Raw genomic sequence first — 21,934 nt, forward strand, 5'->3', positions numbered from 1 at the left:
ATATATATATATATATATATATATATATATATATATAGTCCATATCCAGAGCGAAGCTTCGCTCTAAAATTAAAGTGTGAAGTTCCTTATTTAACTCACTTTTCAGTCATATTTCCACATCTCCACCGTTCAGTTTGTAGAACCTAATAGATAGATTACTCTTGTCAAGTTTCATCCAAATTGGTAATCGTTAAGGTACCAAATTAGATTAAATCAACGAACGGACGATAAATCTGTCTATTCATAACTGTTTGTGTAAATAACGATCATGAAAACCCAAATATATCGGTGAGACGTGACTTAATTGGTTAGGTAAGCTGAGTAGCAACGTTGAGGTCATAAGTTTAAATTACGATTGATTTCGGCTCGATAAAAGTAGTCTATGTTAATAAAATCATATCACCTCACTGTCCTCGCATGCAACTATCTTCTGCTTACATTACACACCGGGCACACAATTATGGTAGGCTAAAACCAAATACTTCCATGAAGGCTTATAGATCGAGAGGCTTCTACTAACATAAACAGCTAACTCACATTGAAAGTAGGTTGGCTTCTACAAATTACCATCCATTTTTGAGACAGTAGGTCCTTAAACTAAATGGGCATTTTCTCATAAATAAATTAGTCGAACTTCATTAATCAATTCTCAATCTGAGCATTTTTCTTTTCCGATTGATGAACGGAAATATACATTTATCCTCCAACAATATTAATTGTAATGTAGAAAAAGGAGAATCCAGGGGCTTTTTTGAATTCCGACAGACCTCAATCTATTACTCTTAGTTATATCATACTTTAAGCCATCAGATCATAACCATGATCTTCTCCACATTTTGATAATACATACCATTCAAAAAGCAACGAGGTCTGTGTCAATGTCCCAAACTCTTGTGGAAATTAGGTGAATTTGCGAATATTTTCAAAGATCGGGATCCTCCCGCAAGTCTCTCTGCTGGCTATGATGGTGTGGCACTGTGGCCAGACTCCAGAGCACGGCTCATGTGTGGGGGTTGGACGGCGATCTGGTCTGGCGGAGCTATGGGAGGGGAGCGACGGAGCTACACCATTGGAGGTGGTCCGGCACAGGGCAGTTGAAACTAATATTCACAGTAAAACGGCACATGAGGTACAACATGCTGGTCATTAACAGGTCATGTATATATATTTACAAAGAATTGGCAAGATCAACAACAGTTGTAATCGAACCGTTTAAATCAAGGACATTGATACCTAGCTCGAATGCATATAAATCTCAAATTTAGATCAAAATAATTTAGTCTTTCTGATAGCAAGATCAAATACACAGCAAGTGATATTGATAGTTCAATAAAAGGTCAGGTAAACAATAAGCACTCAACTAAGCAAGTCACTCAACAATTTCTCCATTAATGTTGATCGAAAGATCGGAATGCAATAGCTTTCAGGGACTTATAGCATGGAACAACTTAACAAGGTGGTAGAGGAGCATGTTTAGAAAGCAAGTGGTTCAAATGTTTTCTGAAATACATGGGATTCAGATCCTGGGAAGAATAAATGATTCTTTTCATCTGATGATGACATTTTTTGTCTATTTTCACAAGTCGAACCACCTCAAGCATTCCAACTCTCTGTTTCATTGCGAATCCAATACATGCATCACTGTAGCATACATACTTTTGATTTGTTAGATCAAAACGAACACTGATTTGTTCGAGTTTGGACCCTCTGTTTTGTTTGACTGCACTATCCACTCGATCTACGTACGTAAAGATATCTGCTCTGCTATTCAGATATTTTAACCCTAAACAATCTTCCAGATCAAATTTGAGAGTCATAGTAGGGTTCCACAAATACCTCCATCGTTTAGACAGAATACTGGTGCCAACTGCTTCCTTTAGGTCTAAGAAAAACACTATACGATCGAGAATTTCATCTGGCAAGTCACAAATTCGACCCACGAACTTGCAGTCACCCTTACCCTAACAAAAAATTGACCCCAAATAAAAAAAAGTCGATCGAAATACAAATAAGTGAAATAACAGATAATTAACAGCAAAAAGAGTTACCTCGTGTGGTGCAAGAGTTGGACATAGCCTCTTTGTTTCCATTACTCTAACTTGAGAATGGTTTCGTTTTCGTGGCCTCTTTTGATTGCAGCAGCTGCTCCCTTGGCTTCTGCAGAGCGGAGGTATATTTGAGAGTAGCAAAAACAGTGGATCTCCAACCTAATTTTCACGTTTTTTCTTTTGTTACCCAACCCACCTTTGTACTAAAACCAATCCAATTTCTTACACTTGTAACCCAATCCAATTTGAGCTCGTGGCTTTATACAATTTTATTAAATTCACGACCCGAATTTTGGTGTCGATCAACTTTGATGTTGTTCGAGTTGCTTTAGCAAGTTGTTGGTTTGGAGTACATAAAAATTGGTGTCAAACGAAGTGTTAATAAAATTAGAAGTTTTGTTTTTTTTTTGAATAACGTAAAGTCATATTGTTGGTTAAAAGATTTGTATGAGTATAATATAAACATAATCCACTCTCGTGGGCTACGAAAATATCGAATTATGCAAAACAATTTAGTAACTAACTTATTTTAATATTGCAAACCATGTGATAGGCATTGTCATCAATAAACTGTAACTGTTGTAACTGTCGAAATTCTCAGACTTATTTAGAGTTCAATAACCAAATCACTTTAAGAGATTAACCCCAGAGCTAGAACCAGACGACAACAAAGCAATCTCTTTAATCACACCATTACCTTGAACACCACCATAATCAACACCCTCTGCAAGTTAGGATCAGCGACAGAACCTGACCCCGAGCCATCTATCAATGCCAGCATCCTACGAGCCCCAAAGCTCCTTTTCTTTGCTTTGTTAGGACTCAAACTAGTAGCTCCCACTTTCCATGGCTTAACAACTTCCATTTTCTACTTATTCTTGGACTCAACTGGACGACCCACCTTTTTCTTTTTTTTCCGATGAGATGATGAGGCTCCTTTTCACATGAGGAGTTTCAAACTGTAAATAGAACTCGATCTGTAAATACAATTAAAATGAGAAGTTGATTTAGAGCTTTATGCAACAGAACTCGATCCCTACTTTTGAAAAGAAATAACAAAAACAAAATATCTTATATTAATATTGTAAACCAGCATATATACTATGAAATCACAATAGAACCTCAATAATCTAATACTCGATAAACGTCGATAAAATAATACGTTTTTTCAGTCCCAAAACAAGAAATCAGTGCAAACTTGGCTTTGATAATTTAATAATCTCGATTAAGTAATACTTTTTATCTGTCTTAAAGCTAATAAATTATAAAGATTTAAGTCATTTAACTGTATTATGAAAATTAATAGAATTATCGGACCCAAAACTAGACACATTACTTGGGCTGATAGACTTACAAGTTACAACCAAGCCCAATTTGGAACTCAAAAACCCTCAAAAACCTAACGCGGCTCAGAGTCTTGCTGTGTTTCTGGTCTCGGCCGCACAACAAAGAAAAAGAAGAGGAGAGAAAGCTTCGTGCAGATTCAACCATGGTGGCCGTGAAGAAAACCAAGAAGACCCATGAGTCTATCAATAACAGGCTCGCTCTCGTCATGAAGAGTGGCAAGTACACTCTCGGCTACAAGACCGTCATCGACACTCTGCGTAGCTCCAAAGGTAACTGATTCTCTGACTCCCAAAGCTTCAATCTTTCACGTTTCTGTGAATTGGGTTATGAATTTTCGATGTGGGTTTTGATTTTTGTGATGTGGGTGAATTGCAGGGAAGCTTATTATCATCTCGAACAACTGCCCTCCTCTGAGAAAGTCTGAGATTGAGTACTACGCCATGCTTGCCAAGGTTGGAGTTCATCACTACAATGGAAGTAAGTGTTTTTATTGATCTGGATCAAGTTTGTGTTTTTTGTTTTGCTCTTTGCTATTTGATTTCTGCATTTTATTTGATGAATGTTTGGATATATAGCTCGTTTTTACTTGTATCGAGAAAAAGTGAGGTTCTGTGACTTAGAAGGGTGTATGTTAGTTGAATCTGAATGTTGAATGATCAACGAATTGTCAAAGAAGTTAAAATGGAGCACATAACCGAAGCAATCAGTAGAATTACTGGCTAAAGAAAGAACACTATTGTCAGTGAGTATGATATTTGTTCTTGAGTTCCATTTAGGTTACTGTTAGCTTCTTTGCAACTTGATTTTGTGCAAGTGTTATGAAAGCTTAGTTGCACCAAGCTGAAGGAGTGTTTTGCTGTGTTGGTTAAACTATTATGCCTTTGTTGTGATGTCAATATATTGGATATTTGGATGTGAGATTTGTACTTGTGCTATCTGCTTCTCTTTCGCTTTTGATTGGAGGAATTCGGTTTAACACAGTCTAGGAAATTTGGTTTGCTGTGTTGGTTAAACTATTATGCCTTTGTTGTAAATGTCAATCATTGGATGTTAGATTTGTGCTTATGGAGTTATGGTGTCTGCTCCTGTTTCTCTTTTGATCAAGGAGTGGACATAGTCCTCTGAGAGAAACCTACAAAGTATTGTTCATTGTCTTCTTCAGTGTGAATTAGAAATGTATGAATTATCTGCATAATACATTGTTTAGATATAGGTCTTCTTTGTTTGTTTGACAATGTGATACTCTCGGGTCGAACTTATCCAGCATTGTAGCTGATTGATTCTTATATGCACAATAATTGATAACTTTGGTAGTTTGCAAGTACAAGTAGAAGAGAAATTCTCTTAGATGGCATGATTCAATGACATGATAAAGGTTCATATGTTGCAGGAAAACTAATTTTTTAGGTCATTGGAAAAGATGAAATGAATTGTTGTACTTATACATACCTTTTCATTGTCATTTGTTGTGTTTTCAGACAATGTTGACCTGGGTACAGCATGTGGCAAGTACTTCCGCGTGTCATGCCTCAGCATTATTGATCCAGGTACATTTAATCATTTGTTCTTGTTTAAAGCTTATTTTGGCGGACTCATTCATTTGAAAAACTGATTTGGCTGACTTGTCCACTAATTTGGATAATTTTCAGGTGATTCGGATATCATCAAGACACTGCCTGGTGATCAGTGATGGCCTTTCGGACACTGCCTCCTTTGTAAACATGTTACAATTTTAGAGGCTTGTTTGTGCTCTCATGATCGAATGCCCCTCGTAGGTTTCAATTTGGTCCTGCTTTCAAGATCATTTAAGTTAATTTTGTTATAATTGGGTACTCACATTCACCTTATGTTGTCCTCTTTATTTCCATTGCATCATTTACAAACAGTAACCATCTTAAAAGAGTTTTATATTGTAGGCACTTTGTTAAATTTGCTGGCTTGATCCTACCTTTTTAGCTTATTTATCTTGCTTGATCATTAGTTGTTAACTTTTCTCTCAGGTATTTCTACCTTTCTGGTACGCCGCCTGTTTTTTTCCACACTAATTTCAATTCAACATAAAACAACTCAGACATATACTTGGTTATAGTGCTGGGCGTTCGGGCCCAAAAACCCGAAAAAACCGATCCCAAAGCCCGATCGGTCCCAATCGGGTTGGTCTAAAATGAGAGGATTTCGGTTCGGGCCACAGACCGGTCTGAATGCTTTTAATTCGGTTCGGGCTCGGTCATGCACCGAAAGCCCGTTCAGGCCTAGATACACCCTATTTGTCACGTGTCATCATCTTATTGGTCCATATAAAAAAATTTTATTAAAAAAAAAACCAAAAAACTAAAGTCTTAACTCTCTCTCTCTCTCTCTTTCTTTCTTTCTATGCCTCTCTCTTTCTCTCTCTTCTCGATTTGGCAAGGAAGAAGAAGAACAACCGTGACTGGAGGGATGATGAATAAGGGATAAAGGGATGATGAAGAAGAAACTCTAATTTGCGATTGTTTCGTCGATTGTTTGGTGGCAGATAGGTTTGAATTGGGTGATGTAAAGTTGGGGTTTCTGAGTTTTTCAGCTTCTGGGAGTATATTCACACATTTCAGGTATAAACCCAACCTGGGTTTTCTGGGTTTTCTGAGTTTCTTTCGCTTTCTTTGTTTAGTGTTACAAAACTGTTTTTGGCTACTGATTTGATGTAGAAGAATTGAAACAGAGAAAGACCTGCAGTTTTTGGATGTTATATATCATGCTTCTTCGTTTGTTATAATTGATGTATGAGTTTTCTATATGCAAATATATATACATGTCCAATGATTTAATTACATTAGTTTCAAGCTCTCAAGGTCTAAGGTCATGTCAAGCAAGTCCGAATTAGTTGATTTTGATGAGAGAACCAGTCTGATCGAGGTATCTAGTTTTCATCTATTTTGGGTTGCTGAACATTATTAGCTTCTACTTTGGTTTGTGCTAAGGTTTCCATTTTCTACTTTTGTTATTCTATCCAACTATTGATGGAGTCCCACATTGAAAATTTGACACAGATAGGAACTAATCAGTAGTGAATTGCAAATGTAGTGAGTTTCTAGTGAATACATTAGTAAGAACTGTTTTTGCTGCATATGTGTTGTTATCCGACACCTGTTTCAGTTAAGATATTCTCACGTGTAATATGCTTAAAAAATGCTCAGTTCACCTGTATGATCAAATTCAAATGCAAAAACAGTGAGAGAAAGAATGATTGAATTCATTTCATTTTTCAGTATATGAGTTTAAGGTAGCTCTTAACATTATTTGTAGGCTTAACTGTGCTTAAAAGATGTGTATGCTTAGCTCATGACGATTTGATCTCTTATCGTAGTTTATTGTAGCATGTTGATACTTTAATTTGTTACTAGTTATTATCAAGGGGTATTTCCGACTGTTATCACTGTTCTATTTGAACAGAGATTCATGGCTTCACCTCAGATTTCACTCAGCCTAGGCTCAAGTTCATCCAAGAGTTATGGTTCCCATTCGTCCCACAGTTCTGGCTCTAATTCAAACTCGGGGGTTCAGAGGATTCCTCGAAAAAGGAAGCGTCGTCGTGTGAGGAGAGAACGTGCTCAAGCTATTGAAGGGGGTGAAAATGATGTTGATATAGAAATAGATGAAAACCCGGCTGGAAGATCATATGTTTGGCTGCACTTTAGAAAGATAAAGAAGACATTTTATGGGATGAAGGATGGTAAGAGGGTTGTAGTTGATGAAATAGAGAGAGCTCAATGTGTTCACTGCGAAACTGATTTTGCTTGTGATAGTCACTCGAATGGTACTAGCACTCTCAAGAGACACAGAAATTGTGTGCAAATTCTATCCAGGGAGGGTAGATATAGAAGGTGAGCAGCAAGTTACCGGGGGTACAAAAGAGTTGGTGATGGGAAAATGGACTCAACAAGGTTGCAGGGAAGCAGCGGTGAAGATGATAGTCATGGATGAGCTTCCTTTCAGTCATATCGAAAAGGAAGGTTTTAAATATTTTTGCAGATACGCAGTGCCTCATTGGAAAGTTCCTTCTAGGAGGGTGATTGTGAAGCAGTTTCTTTCGATGTATAAAGAAGAAAAAGCAAAGCTGAAGAAAGAGATGAAGGGTCATTGTCTGTGTTTAACCACTGATACATGGACATCGGTGCAAAATATAAATTACATGGTTGTGACTTCTCACTTTGTAGATTCAGGTTGGAAAATGCAGAAAAGAATTCTAAGTTTTAAGGTGATTCCTAACCATCAAGGAACTAGCATCGGGAAGTTGTTGGAGGACTGTTTACTTGAGTGGGAAGTTGAGAGAGTCTTGACTATTTCAGTGGATAATGCGAGTGCAAACAAGGTAGCAATTGACTATATTAGGGAAAAGATGTTAGGGTGGGAGAAGGAACCGGTTTTAGGAGGCAAGTTTTTGCATGTTCGATGCCTTGCACACATTCTGAACCTTATTGTTAGATCAGAGCTTGAAATGATGGGAGATTCTATTGCTTCAATTAGGAATGCAGTGCGGTATGTCCGGAGCAGTGGAAAAAGGCTTGACGTTTTCAAAATGTGTTTGGAGAAGGAAAAGGTCGAGTCTAAGAAGGTTTGCATTCTCGATGTACCAACAAGGTGGAACTCTACTTATCTAATGTTATCCACTGCATTAGAGCTGAGGAAGGCATTTGATAGAATGGCTGAAGATGAGGAACATAAGTACGAGAGATACTTTGAAGAGGATGAAGACATTGATTTTGATGATGAGCTGATTCAAGACTTGGGGGAAGTAAGTCCGACTGAAGATGCAACTAATGCAAGGAAGAAACAAAGGAAGAAAAGGGTTGGACCACCGATTAGACATGATTGGGACAAAGCTGCTGTATTTGTGAAGTTTCTATGAATTTTCTTTCATGTGACAATAAGGATTAGTGCCTCCAATCACCCAACTTCATGGAAAGCTTTTCATGATATTGTTGCCATAAAGGCTGAGATTGATGGATTGCTCAGTAAACCTGAAATGTGTACCGGTGCGCCGATTGAGAAAACCATGTTTGATATGGCTTCGAGTATGAAAATCAAGTACGAGAAGTATTTTGCCACCTTAGATGACTGCAACCAGCTTATGCTCATTGCCTTGGTGTTAAACCCAAGATACAAGATCAGAAACTTCGAAAGTATATGCAAGAAATGGCTGAAGATGGGGTATGTTGAAATTAAGATGAAGTCTGCCGAGGTTAAAGAGCTTTTGGTGGAGCTATGTGATCTTTACAGCAGCTCAATAAATGTTCCATCATCTTCCAGATCAGGAAAATGTAGGAGTGGAGAGAGCAGCCAAAGCATAGTTAGCCAAACCAACAAATCCTCATCCAAAAAGAGTACCGTAGAGGCTACTGGAATCATAAAAGACATGGAAGAAGAATGGGAGAGAGAATTGGAAGACTCTCAAGAAGCTGTTGTTGTACATGAAGTGGACAAATACCTACTGGACCCAATTGAGAAGCCTCCAAGTCCTGAGAAATTCAACATATTAGAATGGTGGAAGATGAACGGTGACAAGTATCCAGGTCTTGCTGCACTTGCAAAAGATGTGTCGGCCATCCAAGTGAGCACGGTAGCAGCCGAGTCTTCATTCAGCACCGGTAGAAGGGTGATCGATCCATTTCGGAGTTCTTTATCTCCCAAGACAGTGGAGGCCTTAATCTGCTACCAAAATTGGATTAGGTCTGAGAGTATCCACAACATTCAATATGTTCCAACTATTGAGGATATGGAATTTTATGAATCTGTGGAGGAAGGTAAACTTTTTATTTCTTTTCTTAATTTTCGTTTCATTCTGAGTTTTAGTTTCGATTTGAACTTGAGCTTTTGTTGGTATCCATGGTGCAGAACATGAAAAGGAAGAAGGTGTTAATGGTACTGAGGATCACCCGGAAATGCCTATTACCACCAAATCTTCTCAAGCTTCTAAAGGGAAAGCTGTAGCATGTAAGGCATCTAAGTCATCGATGGCGGCGTCTAAGCTAAAGAGGGAAGGCAACAAAAACAAAAATAAGGTATATTGTTTAGTGTTTTGTAAAATTGTTTGTGCTGAAAACTTAGTTGGTACATAAAGTTATCTGGTGCTTCATTTTGTTTTCCCAACAGCTTTTAATTATCTAGTTTGATATTTGTGTAATCATTTGACTATGTTAAAGATGCTCTTTAATTCTACACAGAGAAACCTGCAGTGTATGAGTTTTACATTTTAAAAACTATGTTGTACTGCATCTGGATTGATTGCTTTGAGATCAGTGTTGTACTGCATCTGCTTTTAATATAACTATGTTGTATGAAATGTAGTTTGTGTTTGTCAATTCAATTTATGTAAGGCTTAACCATCTATTATGTCTTTAGGATCATTTTGTTCAGTATCCTCTCCTACACCCGCAACCACTGAACAAGAAATTTGCACTACATCATCCATGTTCTTTTGCATGAATGATATTAAAGTTCAGTAGCATTTATGCAGATTAAGAGTAATGCATAGCCATTAAGTAAAGTAAATTGATTGAGCTCTGCATTAGTTAGTTTTTGATGTCACAGCCAAAAGCCCTGCATCTTCCTGCTGACCTTGTCAATTATGCTTTGGCGTAGTTTTTGTTTGTTTGTGGTATTGATGTTAATTTGAGTATACTAGTAATGTCCTGATAAGTTTGGATTGTGTCAGTGTCTCACAATTTTCATGTTGCTTTGAACTCCTAGGTCTTTGAAAATGATTTCTGCTTCGAGTTGCCTTATTCAAAGTGAAGCTCAGAGTTTGGGAAAAGAGTGAGCCAGTCATAAAGTTGTAACTTGCAGGAAGAACACTAAGTCACTAACATTGTCATTAGTCTATTTGTGTTAGTTAGTTTCACTCATGTTTGTGAAACTCATAATGTAATAGCTTAGTAGTTATTGAAACTTGACATTATCACTATTATTGTAGCAGATATGGAGCCTCAAAATGGAAAAGGCATCTAATTCTTTTTTTGGGCCCGAAAGCCCGAAAAAAGCCCGAATTCTTTTTAGGCCCGAAAAAATCCCGAAAGCCCGAATCGGGCCGGTCTCAGTCGGGTTCACATTTTGAAAAAGCCCGACCCGACCTGACTCGAAAATTTCGGGTTTCGGGTCGGGTTTTACAAAAACCCGAACCGACCCGACCCAAGCCCACCCCTACTTGGTTAAGCACACCAGGAGTATATTGTATATACAATAGGAGACGCTTAGGGCGTACATGCGTATGTACCAGAAATGCCTTTGACCAAAAGCTGAGCAGAGACCTACCAGATATTCTTTTAGGTTTGTTTGAGGAGCCATCTTCAACGAAATAAGGAGTTGCTTTTGGTTTAGCCGTTCAGGATTTAGACATTTGTGTATTTGGTTCTATTTTGGGATTTACCGACAACTACTCAACTAGATCGTTCCCCATGCAGCCTGATAATTTCTTTAGCTATTTCATTTGCTCTATGGTTTTGTCTTGTGAACCATTAAAATCTTCCTAATGTAGTATGTATTGAAGTATATCATAAATTCATTACCTACGGATTCCTAACAAAGAAAATTAAGATATAGAGTTATGTATCTCCTTCAATTTGGTATGCAACAGGATAACTACTATTTGCAATACTCCACCTTCTTTTGACTTGGATGCAGTTTCTTTCGATGATATTGACTCAAGAGTCAGTTACAACAACTAAATTTCTGGAATTTAGATTTTCAACTGCATGAAGAAAAGTTAAAAACAAAAAATGTCTGGATAATTCCCAGTACTTGGCCGAGTCATACTCGGTTATCACGGTTAAATCCCAAAAACCCCGCCTATTTTTGGAATGATATCATAATATCCTACTCAGAGACAGAGGAGATAAATCAGGTATCAAACAGCCGACGTTTGAGCTACCAAAAAAAATGTCCAGTATTTAACACCGGATCTTTATCTTGCTCCCTGACGGTGCCCCTTCTCCGTATTTTTGATCTTCTCTCCATCTTCATAAAACTATTATTCTTCGTACTCTCTCTTCTGCTTCAAAAAGAACACCCTCTACACCTTTGGTTCTCCATTCTCCGGCCACCTGTAAGTTTCTCTTCCTTTTCCATTTATATCTGGATTCGATCTTCCACTTTCCGGCATCGAGCTTCTTACTTATTAGGACCTTGTTCTAACCTTCTTGATTTGAACAATTCAAACCCGACATGAAGTTTCTATACCAAGTTATTAAGAATAGGTTAGGTCGATTCAAATTTATGCACTGTAACACGAGGATGAAGTTATGCGATGAATGTTTATTCTCATATTATACCTAGGACCCTTTGTCGTTCTGAGCTTGATGATATGAATTAAAACCCGACTTGAAGTTTCGAAACCGGCTATAAATATTAATACTAGGTTAAACGGATTCGAATATAGTCACAGTAATTGGTTTATATATGAAGTTGTTAATTTTCTTTCTGTATATGCATTCTTTTGCGATGAATATACTTGATCATACGATGTCATGGAATTAGTTTTGCTGTCAGTTGCTGTTCTTGATCGTTTCCAAATTTCTCATATTTGCTTTGATTTCATTTTTGAATGGAATTCAATCAATTGATTGATATGTTATTCTATGTTTGAATATACAAACATTGCAGCTCCACATTGTTTGGACTTTTAAGGGTCTCCATTGAATCATTGTTGTTTTTAATCTTAAAATTTCTTTCAGTTACTAACTAGAACACGATAAAATAGAGAGTTTTCGGATGTCTGATTAGGGATGGAGTTCTAGTTTCCATCTGTTCACTTTCATGTTCGAACTCTCCAGCTGTACGTTTAGACGCGTATACGTCTTCATGCTTGCTCTTCTTCTTCAATTTCTTCCTTTTTCTAAGCAAACATATTTGTCTTATAGATTCGCAATCGGTCATGTGATTTAGATCGATCGTTGATCCTTATGATCATCAAGCAATCCCATCACATCAAAGGGTCCAATCAGCTCTGTTGGGTGTCTAGACTTGTATGCATTACAGCACGAGCAGTTCATTTCATGCATGACATGAAAACAACGCGTGGTGCAATCTACTAAACCACGTGTACGGCTAATCTCAGGGGTTTTTCTAGGGTTTAGAATGTTTCAAACATCTATATTAGGTTTTGGAGTTTGCATAGATACGTTCAAAAGTTAATAGCAAATTTGAAGGTGTGCAATGTTAACATTGACCTGTTAACTTGTGATTTCTAGCTGTAAAACAGATAACGCTTTAGCTAATGCTAAGTTTTCACATTTTCATTTTCGGGCTAAATATATGGTTGTGAGTAATGTTTCAGAGATACTTTTAACTTTTTGAAAGATATAGTCTCTTAATGGATATATATGAGATGTAATTTTATGAGTTATCTGTTTCGATTTGAATTCACGTTTAGGTTTAGGATTAGCTAGCACTTTAACATTATCCTGAAATATCTTGGAAACAAATTTGGTGTTGTCCTAACAATAATATTATTGTGTTGAAATTTGCACATTGCATTTTTATGTGTTGAAATTTTATCTAAAATGCTTGGTGGAGCATAATAATTTGAAAAGAGAAAGAGTCAATATGAATCCGATGCATTCTTGTCGTCCAGATTAACTATTTAACAAATATCCAAATCTATCTATATGGTTATAAATTATATTTATTTTCTAAATTTACTTCCATGTTTTTAATTTGCCAGGTCATCGATCTAATTACACGGTAGAGAATACTCATGAAACTGGAATTCTGAATATTCACGTCAGCACAGATATTAGCTGGCTCTGCTTATCTTTCTCTCTATCCAACACTGTGATTCAAACCCCCATTAAATCCAGACCTACTGCCACACTGTCCCTTTCTTCCATGCACTTGTATAAAATGCAGACCTCCAGAGACCATCGCAACAATCCATGCCTACAACATCTGGAACTTCCCCTTCGCTCCCTTCATCATTCGGGTCTCCAGGACCTCACCCTTGTACCCCATCATCCACAATCCCCATTATCCCACCTAAATAATCCCTCCTCCTCCATGTTGTCCGATCTCCTGTCCCCAACCCTGTCCCCGGGACTCATCTCCGGGGACTACATTGGGGTGGAGAGCTGTGTCGATGTTCTTAGAGAGGGAGACGAAGAACCTCACTGCCATCAAAAACAAAGCTGCTACAACCAAAAGGTGCAGGACAAGAGGGAGGAGAAGAGAGTGGCGATGAGGAAGAGGATGGAGCTTCCTCCACCGATTCCGATGCTGGCGCAAACGGAGAATCTCCACTCCCACATGCCGTGGGTTTTGAAGAGGCATTACACGAGCGATGGGAGGTTGATCCTGACGGAGGAGAAGGTCAGGCATCATGAATACTTTAGGGCACACAGATCCAACGGCCGGCTGACCTTGCAGCTCGTTCCTCTTGATGACGAGGTCTTACCTCCTCCTTTCACGGCCAACCAAAAGGAGGCAGTTGATGCTTATGATGATGACGACAACTTAAAAAATGAAGAAGGTGATTATTACAATGAGAGTGATGATGGATATAGTGGGGATGAGGAAGAGGAGGAGAAACAGGAGGAGGATGAACAAGATGATGATAATTTGCAGTTCGATGATGGTGTGCCTGAAGATCCAATTTCGACATTGAAGTGTTTCAGTTTCAACAGTGTGGGAACAGGTTCCCCGTGTATTTTCGGGGTGCCAGTGCCGGCGATCAGGCAAGTTCATAGTTGAGGGCAAACAACGTTAAGTCCAATATTTTTATGTGATAGATAGGAAGGAGTCTATTAGAAGTTGTACCAGAGCTATCACTTTTTTTATTTCTGTAGGTCTTGTGACAGATCATGTCCATGCCTCAAAGGCGTTTCGATTTCTAGAGCTTTAGTTGTTTCTGGTTTCCCGATTGCCATGATAGCACTGAGTGTGTAGGTTGTTAATTTGCAACAGCTTGAATGATGAAATTTGTTCTTTTTTTTATTATTTTTTATTGGTTTATAACTTTAAATTTCTTGCTCTCGGTGCTGTCGATTACTAGCGAAAAATGTCATTTCCAAAGTTGAACATGGAGATGAACCTTTATTTATTCTTCATATACATGATACATGCATTTGAGGGCAGTACACTTGTACATTTACATAAAATTTTGATTCTGAGGCATTTATTTGGATCCAGAATTGGTTCTTGGTTGATGTCCATAAGTGTGAAAGTTGAGTGACAGATTAACAGTACGGAATGAGATGGCCGTGCTGCTGAATGTTGAGACATATTTTCCTATAACTGTGTTCGTTCCAAAGAAAACCATGCATGATACAAAGAGCAAATCGATGTGGAACATTTTCTCCAGTTTTAATTATTCAATCAGAAATTTCAGTACTAGTGAGCAAAACTTCAACAACCAAGCTCAAGCTAGAACAAGCTCAAGCTATTTACAAGTTTTCTAACCTGATCGATTAATGTGCTAAATTGACTTCATTATTCCCTAAGGAATTGAACTTATAGAAATATAGAAATGATTTCCTGGCATATGGCCCTATTGTTCAGTACTTCAGTCCTCAAAATTGCCAAGGCAATGACAACTAGATCGATATGAGTTGAGCAATCAAACACAATCTGAATGGGCATTATTAAGTTACATTACACCACCCCCACACACATACACACCAGGAATTGTTGGTGATGTTTAGCCAGAGAAATATTGAGATTTTATTTTCACAAAATGGCATGTGGCTATTTTTTGTGATGGATATATACCAATTTTAGATGAAATAGAGAAAACAAAGGAAGGGACAAATTGCTTCCAAACCATATATATACGAAACAATGCAAAACAGATGCTATAATTAACTAGGGTTTGGCACTTCTGAGATTGTAGATTCTCGAACAGCCTTCTCTGCAACTGATTGATTCACTGCTGGTCTACTGGAGTACTGCAGAGAGAAGTGTGCCTGGACGTGTCCACGTTCCTTGAAACAAATCCAGGTGGTGTACGTGCGTAGATCGAGCTCCACTGTTGTAAAGCAATTATATCAAGGATATAGATCAAATACATGGTTCAATTTACGAGGTCGACCAAATTCGATAGCTACCTCCCAAATTCAACTTATGGGGGATTCCGAATGATTGAAAGGAAGGAAAAGGAATAGTGAAGTACAGCTACCTCCCAATATCGCAAATTTGTTTTTTAGAAGAATATCGCAAATATTGATAGCAACATTGTGTGTTAGAACAAGAAGTTATAATACTTACTCAGGCCTCTCATCATTGGCCTGTTCTTCATTGCACTTCGTACTTCAAAACTCTCAGTCATGAATGTACTGGCAGCTTGCTGCTGTCGCTGGGAATATCAAGGCCCAAGCTTGGCTGTCACTCCTTTGGACGGTGAAATTTGATTCAAATTTGTCCTCTCCATCAAGTTGATTCTCTTATAGTTTTCAAGACCCACAAATTTTTGAAGTTCTGAAACTTTTTGGTCTACTTGAATGAGAGACAACTATCTAATATGATTCTGCGAAATACCACATAGTGGTATAAGGTTATTTAGAGTACATGAATTTTTTTATTTTTTTTTACAAGCTAGTGATATCCAATGCATCGAAAATTTATATTGAAGCTTCTATTCATACATCCAAAAACAGCACTTATACCTCCTTGCTTAATAGACCTTCAATTCATTTTTACAAAAAACTAAAATGTTATATACACCTCCCCAATTTTCCCAAAACATCCAGTCCAATAAAATCAAGAAAAACCTAGCTAGCCCTTCTTCTCTTAAAATTATCCGAAAGAGTCCATGTATTTATACTCAAGCTCTACAAATAAAAACTTATTAATTTACTTTCCTATGAAATTATCAAGTTCTTATAACGAAATCAAATCACAAAAACTCAAGATTTGTCTTTTGCCATTATAAATCGTAAAACTATTTCTATAGGGAGAAGATCGAGATTGTCAGTATACTCTTGTTTTGAATAAAGAAGATCCGTGAGTGTTAGATACACAAAGAAAAAAAATAACAACTTCAAAATCTTTGTAGTAATAGGATGGGCAAATTCAGCTTATTCGACAAGTTTCCTTCTTATTAAAAATGTTAATACATAGCCAAGAACATTTGGTCACGCCGACAATATAGCATGATCACCCGGTAGCCGGAGGCCATTCCGGGCAAGGCACAACCGGCGGAACCTCCGTTGACACCTAAAGAGTGAAGGTCCAGCAACAGTTTACTTGCTGGAACCATTTAACAACAACTAAATACCCCCGAAAGGGGAGACGCTAGGCAGGGCCACGAAAATGGTCCCATATCGAAAACAAAAGACACGACTCCCAATACTAGCCTATAAAACAGGCACAAACTCCCAAAAGAGGTAAGTCCATTATTCCTCCCTTACTCCCGTACTATACAAGTAGCTATCGTGTGCTAACTTAAGCATCAGAGAGTAGAAGACTGGGCCACCCCAGTCTAGACTCTTGACGCAATGTTACTTGTGTAGCTACATGAACTGAAACCAAGGATTCGACCTCCCATCTTGTGAACTCAGAAAGAGGTAGAAACAATTAGCGTTAGAAGGAGGGCCCCTCTTATGGAACTCTCATCTAACTTAAAAAAGCGAGATGATACAAATTGTGGACGATCATAATGAACCCAAGACTCGGTTGGAAAAAGAACTATTCCAATCTGGCGATACATCCTTTAACCAAGCTACTGCGGCCACCGTCACAATTAACCATGCTGACGCTGCCACGGCCCTTGAAATTTTAAAAAAGGACTTCCATCTGTTCCGGGAGCAAGCAACTAAAGACCAAGCAGAGGCAGATGTGTACCGAGTACGTATCACCGAGTTGGAAAAAGAACAATTCTTGCTACGAGCCACGCTGGATCATCGTAACGTCTACAATGATACCCTGGAACGAGCGGCAAAGGTCACTAGCACCCCAGACCCCACATTGACATCTTTCTTTCCTATCAAGGACAAAAGGGCAAAACAGTTCCATGATCTCGGGAGGCCCCAACCAAATCATTTACGTAACTCATCCACTCTTTCACCCATCCTTTCCACTTCCAACCCCCAAGCATCTACGGTTACTAGTGAGCCCATTCCCCTGATAAGCCAGTCTGACCCATCCGATCCACCCGTCCCCAATCCCAACTTCACTTGCACCAGCACTACAAACCCACCCCTTGACATGCAAACCCGACTCCTCCTCCAACTCAGCAATTATGTCACTAGTTGGTCTAGCGAATTGAAGGTGTTAAGAGTCGCAGGATCCAACGACCTCTATTTATGGGATATGGACATCGCCCAAGCCCCTTCACGCCATAGGTGCAAATGGAAAAGAGACCACCCGAGGCCAAACCCTTAAAAGTGGACAAATTTAAGGATACCGGGGACCCTCATCTCCACCTTGAAACATTGCTTTCCTTGTGTAGCTCCACTCGGTACACAGATGTCATGGCTTGTCATGCTTTCTAAGAAACCCTTTCAGACGAAGCACTCAGTTGTTCCTCAACTTACCGCCCAACTCCATTAATAATTTTGATCAACTCTCGGAACGCTTCCTCAACCGTTTCATACTGCATGCCAGCATTTACCGCAGTGTCGATGCCTTCCTCTTTCGGACGACACAACTTCTCCCATGACATCCAATGAATCTTTCGGTTCTCATCCTTACTACCCCACCAAACCTTAGTACACATTTGATGCAAAGTATTACAAAAAGTTTTCAGAAGGAGAAAACAATTCATAGTATAAGAGGGTAAATTAAGTTTGGGCAACTACCTGAATGAGAATATCCTTCCCGGCACCACTTAGAAGCTTCCCTTGCCAACCTTCCAGCTTCTATCTCAATTGTTCTTTAATATAAGCAAAGGTTTCTGTATGATTCCTTCTAGCCACTCTAGGCAGACTAAGATATTTTCCATGTTTAGCAACAATACTAACTGATAGATTCATATTTCATACATTTTTATACCCTTAGATACATAATTATATGCTTAATTCTTGTCAATTGTAAGTCATTTACTTGGTTTTTATGTTTTGTAGGTTAAGTTGGAGAAAAAGAGAATTTGGAGCTAAGTGATCCAGAAACTGCCCTGCTGTGCGTCAACTTTGAAGATTAAATTGTACCTGCTCACAAGGAATCTGGAAGCGAGCCATACATCATTGGAAAGCTACGGATGTTAGCTTTCTGAGGAATTTTGCGGAAGTGAATTTGCATTTTTCTAGAGCAAGTTATGAAGGTTTGAGTGAACGCAGCGCGTGGAGGCAGATTCTGACGAATTTTGTGTTTCTTCTTATGATTCCAATTTGTGAAGTCCAAGTCCATCAATCTTAATACTACAAGTAAAGGGTCTGAACGTGGCTAACATATTTGGAAGGTTACTCTTGCATTGACAATAATAACCTTGTGTTATTGTGAGAGAAGAAAGCTATTCCATAGTGGACAAGGAGACTAAAAAGCCCAAATCAATTAGGATTTCAAGAAGAATAAAGGAGAACCCTAAGCACGTAAAAGAGGGAGGAGATACGGCAGAACAGGGACGCAGCAAGGAACACAGAGGAAAAGAAGAACAGAGCTTCACCGTCGCTCAACCCGAGTTCCTATCTCTTCCGTTGTTTCTTCCATGCTATCTTTATTTCTAGTCATGTTTTCTTTATCTATGAATTTCTAAACTTCTAGCTAGGGCTGAGATGAAGCCCCTAGTATGATTACTCTATTTCTTTAGTTGATTGCTTTGATTCAATGGGTTGCTATGTTAAATTCTCAATCACCGTTTTAATAGAACTTTTATTCAAAATCTTTGCTCAGGATCAATAAGACCTAGGTTTTGTTTATTAGTTATTTGGTTTGAAAACATGAGGCTTGATCGAGAGTAGATGTTTTCTAGGGTTCCAAAGGATTTATTTAATCTTGTGATTAGAGAGTTGTAAGTTAAGAATACAAGTGCTTGATCATAGTCGATATTCTTGTTTACATGATTTCCTAGTTCTTTTGTGCTTAATGGAGTTGAACATGTTTTACTTGAACCTGATCATAACGTGAAGTAGATTATAGTTTGACTACTTGAGTTCTATACGGGATCAATAAGTTAGAATTCATTGTTTAGAAGAACTTTGGCATATGTCCGGGATCAATAAGGTTTATGTACGGAAATCTTTAGCATGCAATCTAGAGAGTTCAATTGCTATCAACTAGAGAGAAGGGTAGGCGTATTAGGTGGTGGATTCAAAGCTTTAGCATCTTTATAATCTGTTCTTAAACTCTTAGAAATTTCATTGTTCTCTTGTCTTTAATTTCAGTTTTATTACTTTATTTTCTGTTTTCAATCCAAACATCATAAAATCATCTTGTTATTTCATTAGGTGTAGTATAATTGGCATAATAAGTTGTTCTAATCAATCCATAGAGGGAACGACCTCGTGCTTGCACTTCTATTCTATAAGTGGTTCGTGCACTTGCGAGTACTATATTAAAACATACAACACTAACCCCCAATATAGATGCAAGCTGCTATTGAAGAACAAAGTTTACCCCTTGACTAAATATAATATCCCTCTTTGAGAAATTAATTTGTTGCCCTAAAGCAGCTTCATAACCTGCCAAAACTGATTTAATATGAATACACTTCTCAATTATAGAGAGGTCGTTAGTTCAAATATCACTGGCATACTTGTATGGGCAAAATAGGAAATACAAAAATTTGTCGGTCGTGAAGTGTTTCGCTCTCCTGTACGTGTGTTACTAATTTGCTTGTGTGGCATATGTCATTCGGCGAACGCAATTTTGGGATATGAATTAGGTTCTTCGCAAATGAAAGAGTGAAAGAAATGAACGCTCTCATCGCATCAGCTCAGTGAGTGAAAATGATTCAGAAATAAGATAAGATTATGATAGATCAAAAAATCATCTCAATAAGTACAAAAAGAAGAGCGCCTCCTCAATTTCTCTGCTGCAGAGAATCAAACAAAGATCCATTCGACTCTCTTATAGATCACATACCCAGGTACTCTCTACAATTTACAGTTTCTTTTTGTAGCTTCTTTAAGGAAAAGAAAAAGCGATTCAAGGTTTAGTTTTTTTTTTTTTGTCCTTTTTAAATTGTTTTTCTTTGTTTTCATTTACAAAACAAAAAACACCCAATTAAGGGGAGTAATAATTCAAACGGTTTTTAATTTGAGGTTTTCTTAAAATAGATTCATGCATTTTTAATTGAGTTAATTGTATTTGTGGGTTTTAGTTTTCCATTGTCCTAATTTCAAGTCATAAGCTCATAATCATAAATAGTTGAACATAATCACTAATGGATGTGAGGCAGAAGATCACTGCCAAACAAACCCATAAACAGGAGAGAACACTTTTGGTTGATATTTATTTTCTTAATTTACACTACTAGAAAAAAAAAGCTTTCACACAGATTTAACTCTCACATATTATTTATACTCACATAAATCTGTGAGAAATACAAAAGCATACAGAAAACAGTGTGAAAAAAAATTTGTTGGTCCCACGTTACCTTATGCAACAACAATAGCTACAGAAAACCGTGTGAAAAAGCATTAGGGACGGATTACTGTGTTAATGCAAATGATATTTTTGGCCATTCTCATAGTAATCTGTGTGTAATGTAATTCTCACACATATATGTAACAATGAAATATTAGATGATTAAAATAAATTCTATTTTTGACTAATACAGATCAAATAGTTACAGTTTTTCGTAACAATAGGTTTTTTCTTACTAATGTTCGTGTGAAATATGGAATACACAGTTATCCGTGTGAAATGTAGACACTGATATCCGTGTGAAATCACAAATAACTACATAGACTTTCGTCGACACCAACCCTAATACTCTAGATCTCTCTCTCTTTTTTCAAACTCGCAATCAGAAACCCTCCCCTGCGGCTATGCTTATCTCCATCTACATCACGAACTCGATCTCTGTCTCTGTTGGATCCGACGCGCGAGCCTACGGTCGTCGGCCTCTCACAACGCCACCGCCATCACTGCCATCATGTACCGTCACAACCCACCACACGCGATTGTGTTTTGTTGCAGACTAAGAGAACGAAGAAGGTCGGAATCGTCAGGAAGTACGTACGGTGAGTTCTATCAGTTCAGAGAGATCTAGATGCTTTTGTTTTGCTCTATGTTGCATGATTGCTTGTTTATATTGCTTTTCTAATGCCTTTGTATGATTGTTTGTGAGAAATGAATTGGCTTTAGCTTTCTCTTATCAGTTGATATATGCGCATTGTGGTGTTTCTAATGGAAAACATTTGTTTCGGTTTGCTCATTCTAGATGTTGTGATTTGAAATAAAAGATGTTTGGCATTCGCATTGAATTAGTTAGGTTGTGATTCAGAAAAATTGCTCCCTGAATAAGTACATTTAGGATATACGGTTACTAAATTGACTGATAATCGAAAAGTCTGTATTTGTGTTTATGAGAAAGATATGCTGCTGTCTGTGAGCTTGTTTGAATATGGCTTGTGTTTGACCTTTTTAGCCTTAGTCTTTGTTAATGCAAGTGTTGAATATGGCTTCTGTTACTG

General features: G+C 37.9%; 2 protein-coding genes across 2 annotated transcripts; both read left to right on the forward strand.

Annotated features, from left to right (window-relative positions):
* The first annotated feature begins 3,465 nt into the window (after positions 1-3,465).
* Positions 3,466-5,319, forward strand: LOC101315436 (60S ribosomal protein L30-like). Its single transcript, XM_004300610.1, has 4 exons — positions 3,466-3,664; positions 3,771-3,872; positions 4,874-4,942; positions 5,045-5,319. The coding sequence occupies exons 1-4, from the start codon at positions 3,538-3,540 to the stop codon at positions 5,083-5,085; spliced, it is 339 nt and encodes a 112-aa protein (XP_004300658.1). The 5' UTR covers positions 3,466-3,537; the 3' UTR covers positions 5,086-5,319.
* Positions 5,320-8,400: 3,081 nt separating this feature from the next.
* LOC101302762 lies at positions 8,401-14,382 on the forward strand. The gene is made up of 3 exons (XM_004301885.1): positions 8,401-9,178; positions 9,270-9,416; positions 13,093-14,382. Exons 1-3 carry the CDS (start codon positions 8,401-8,403, stop codon positions 14,112-14,114), a joined length of 1,947 nt encoding a protein of 648 aa, XP_004301933.1. The 3' UTR covers positions 14,115-14,382.
* The last annotated feature ends 7,552 nt before the right edge of the window (positions 14,383-21,934 follow it).

This window comes from Fragaria vesca, linkage group LG5, assembly GCF_000184155.1.
Source record: "Fragaria vesca subsp. vesca linkage group LG5, FraVesHawaii_1.0, whole genome shotgun sequence".
NCBI classification, from domain to species: Eukaryota; Viridiplantae; Streptophyta; class Magnoliopsida; order Rosales; family Rosaceae; genus Fragaria; species Fragaria vesca.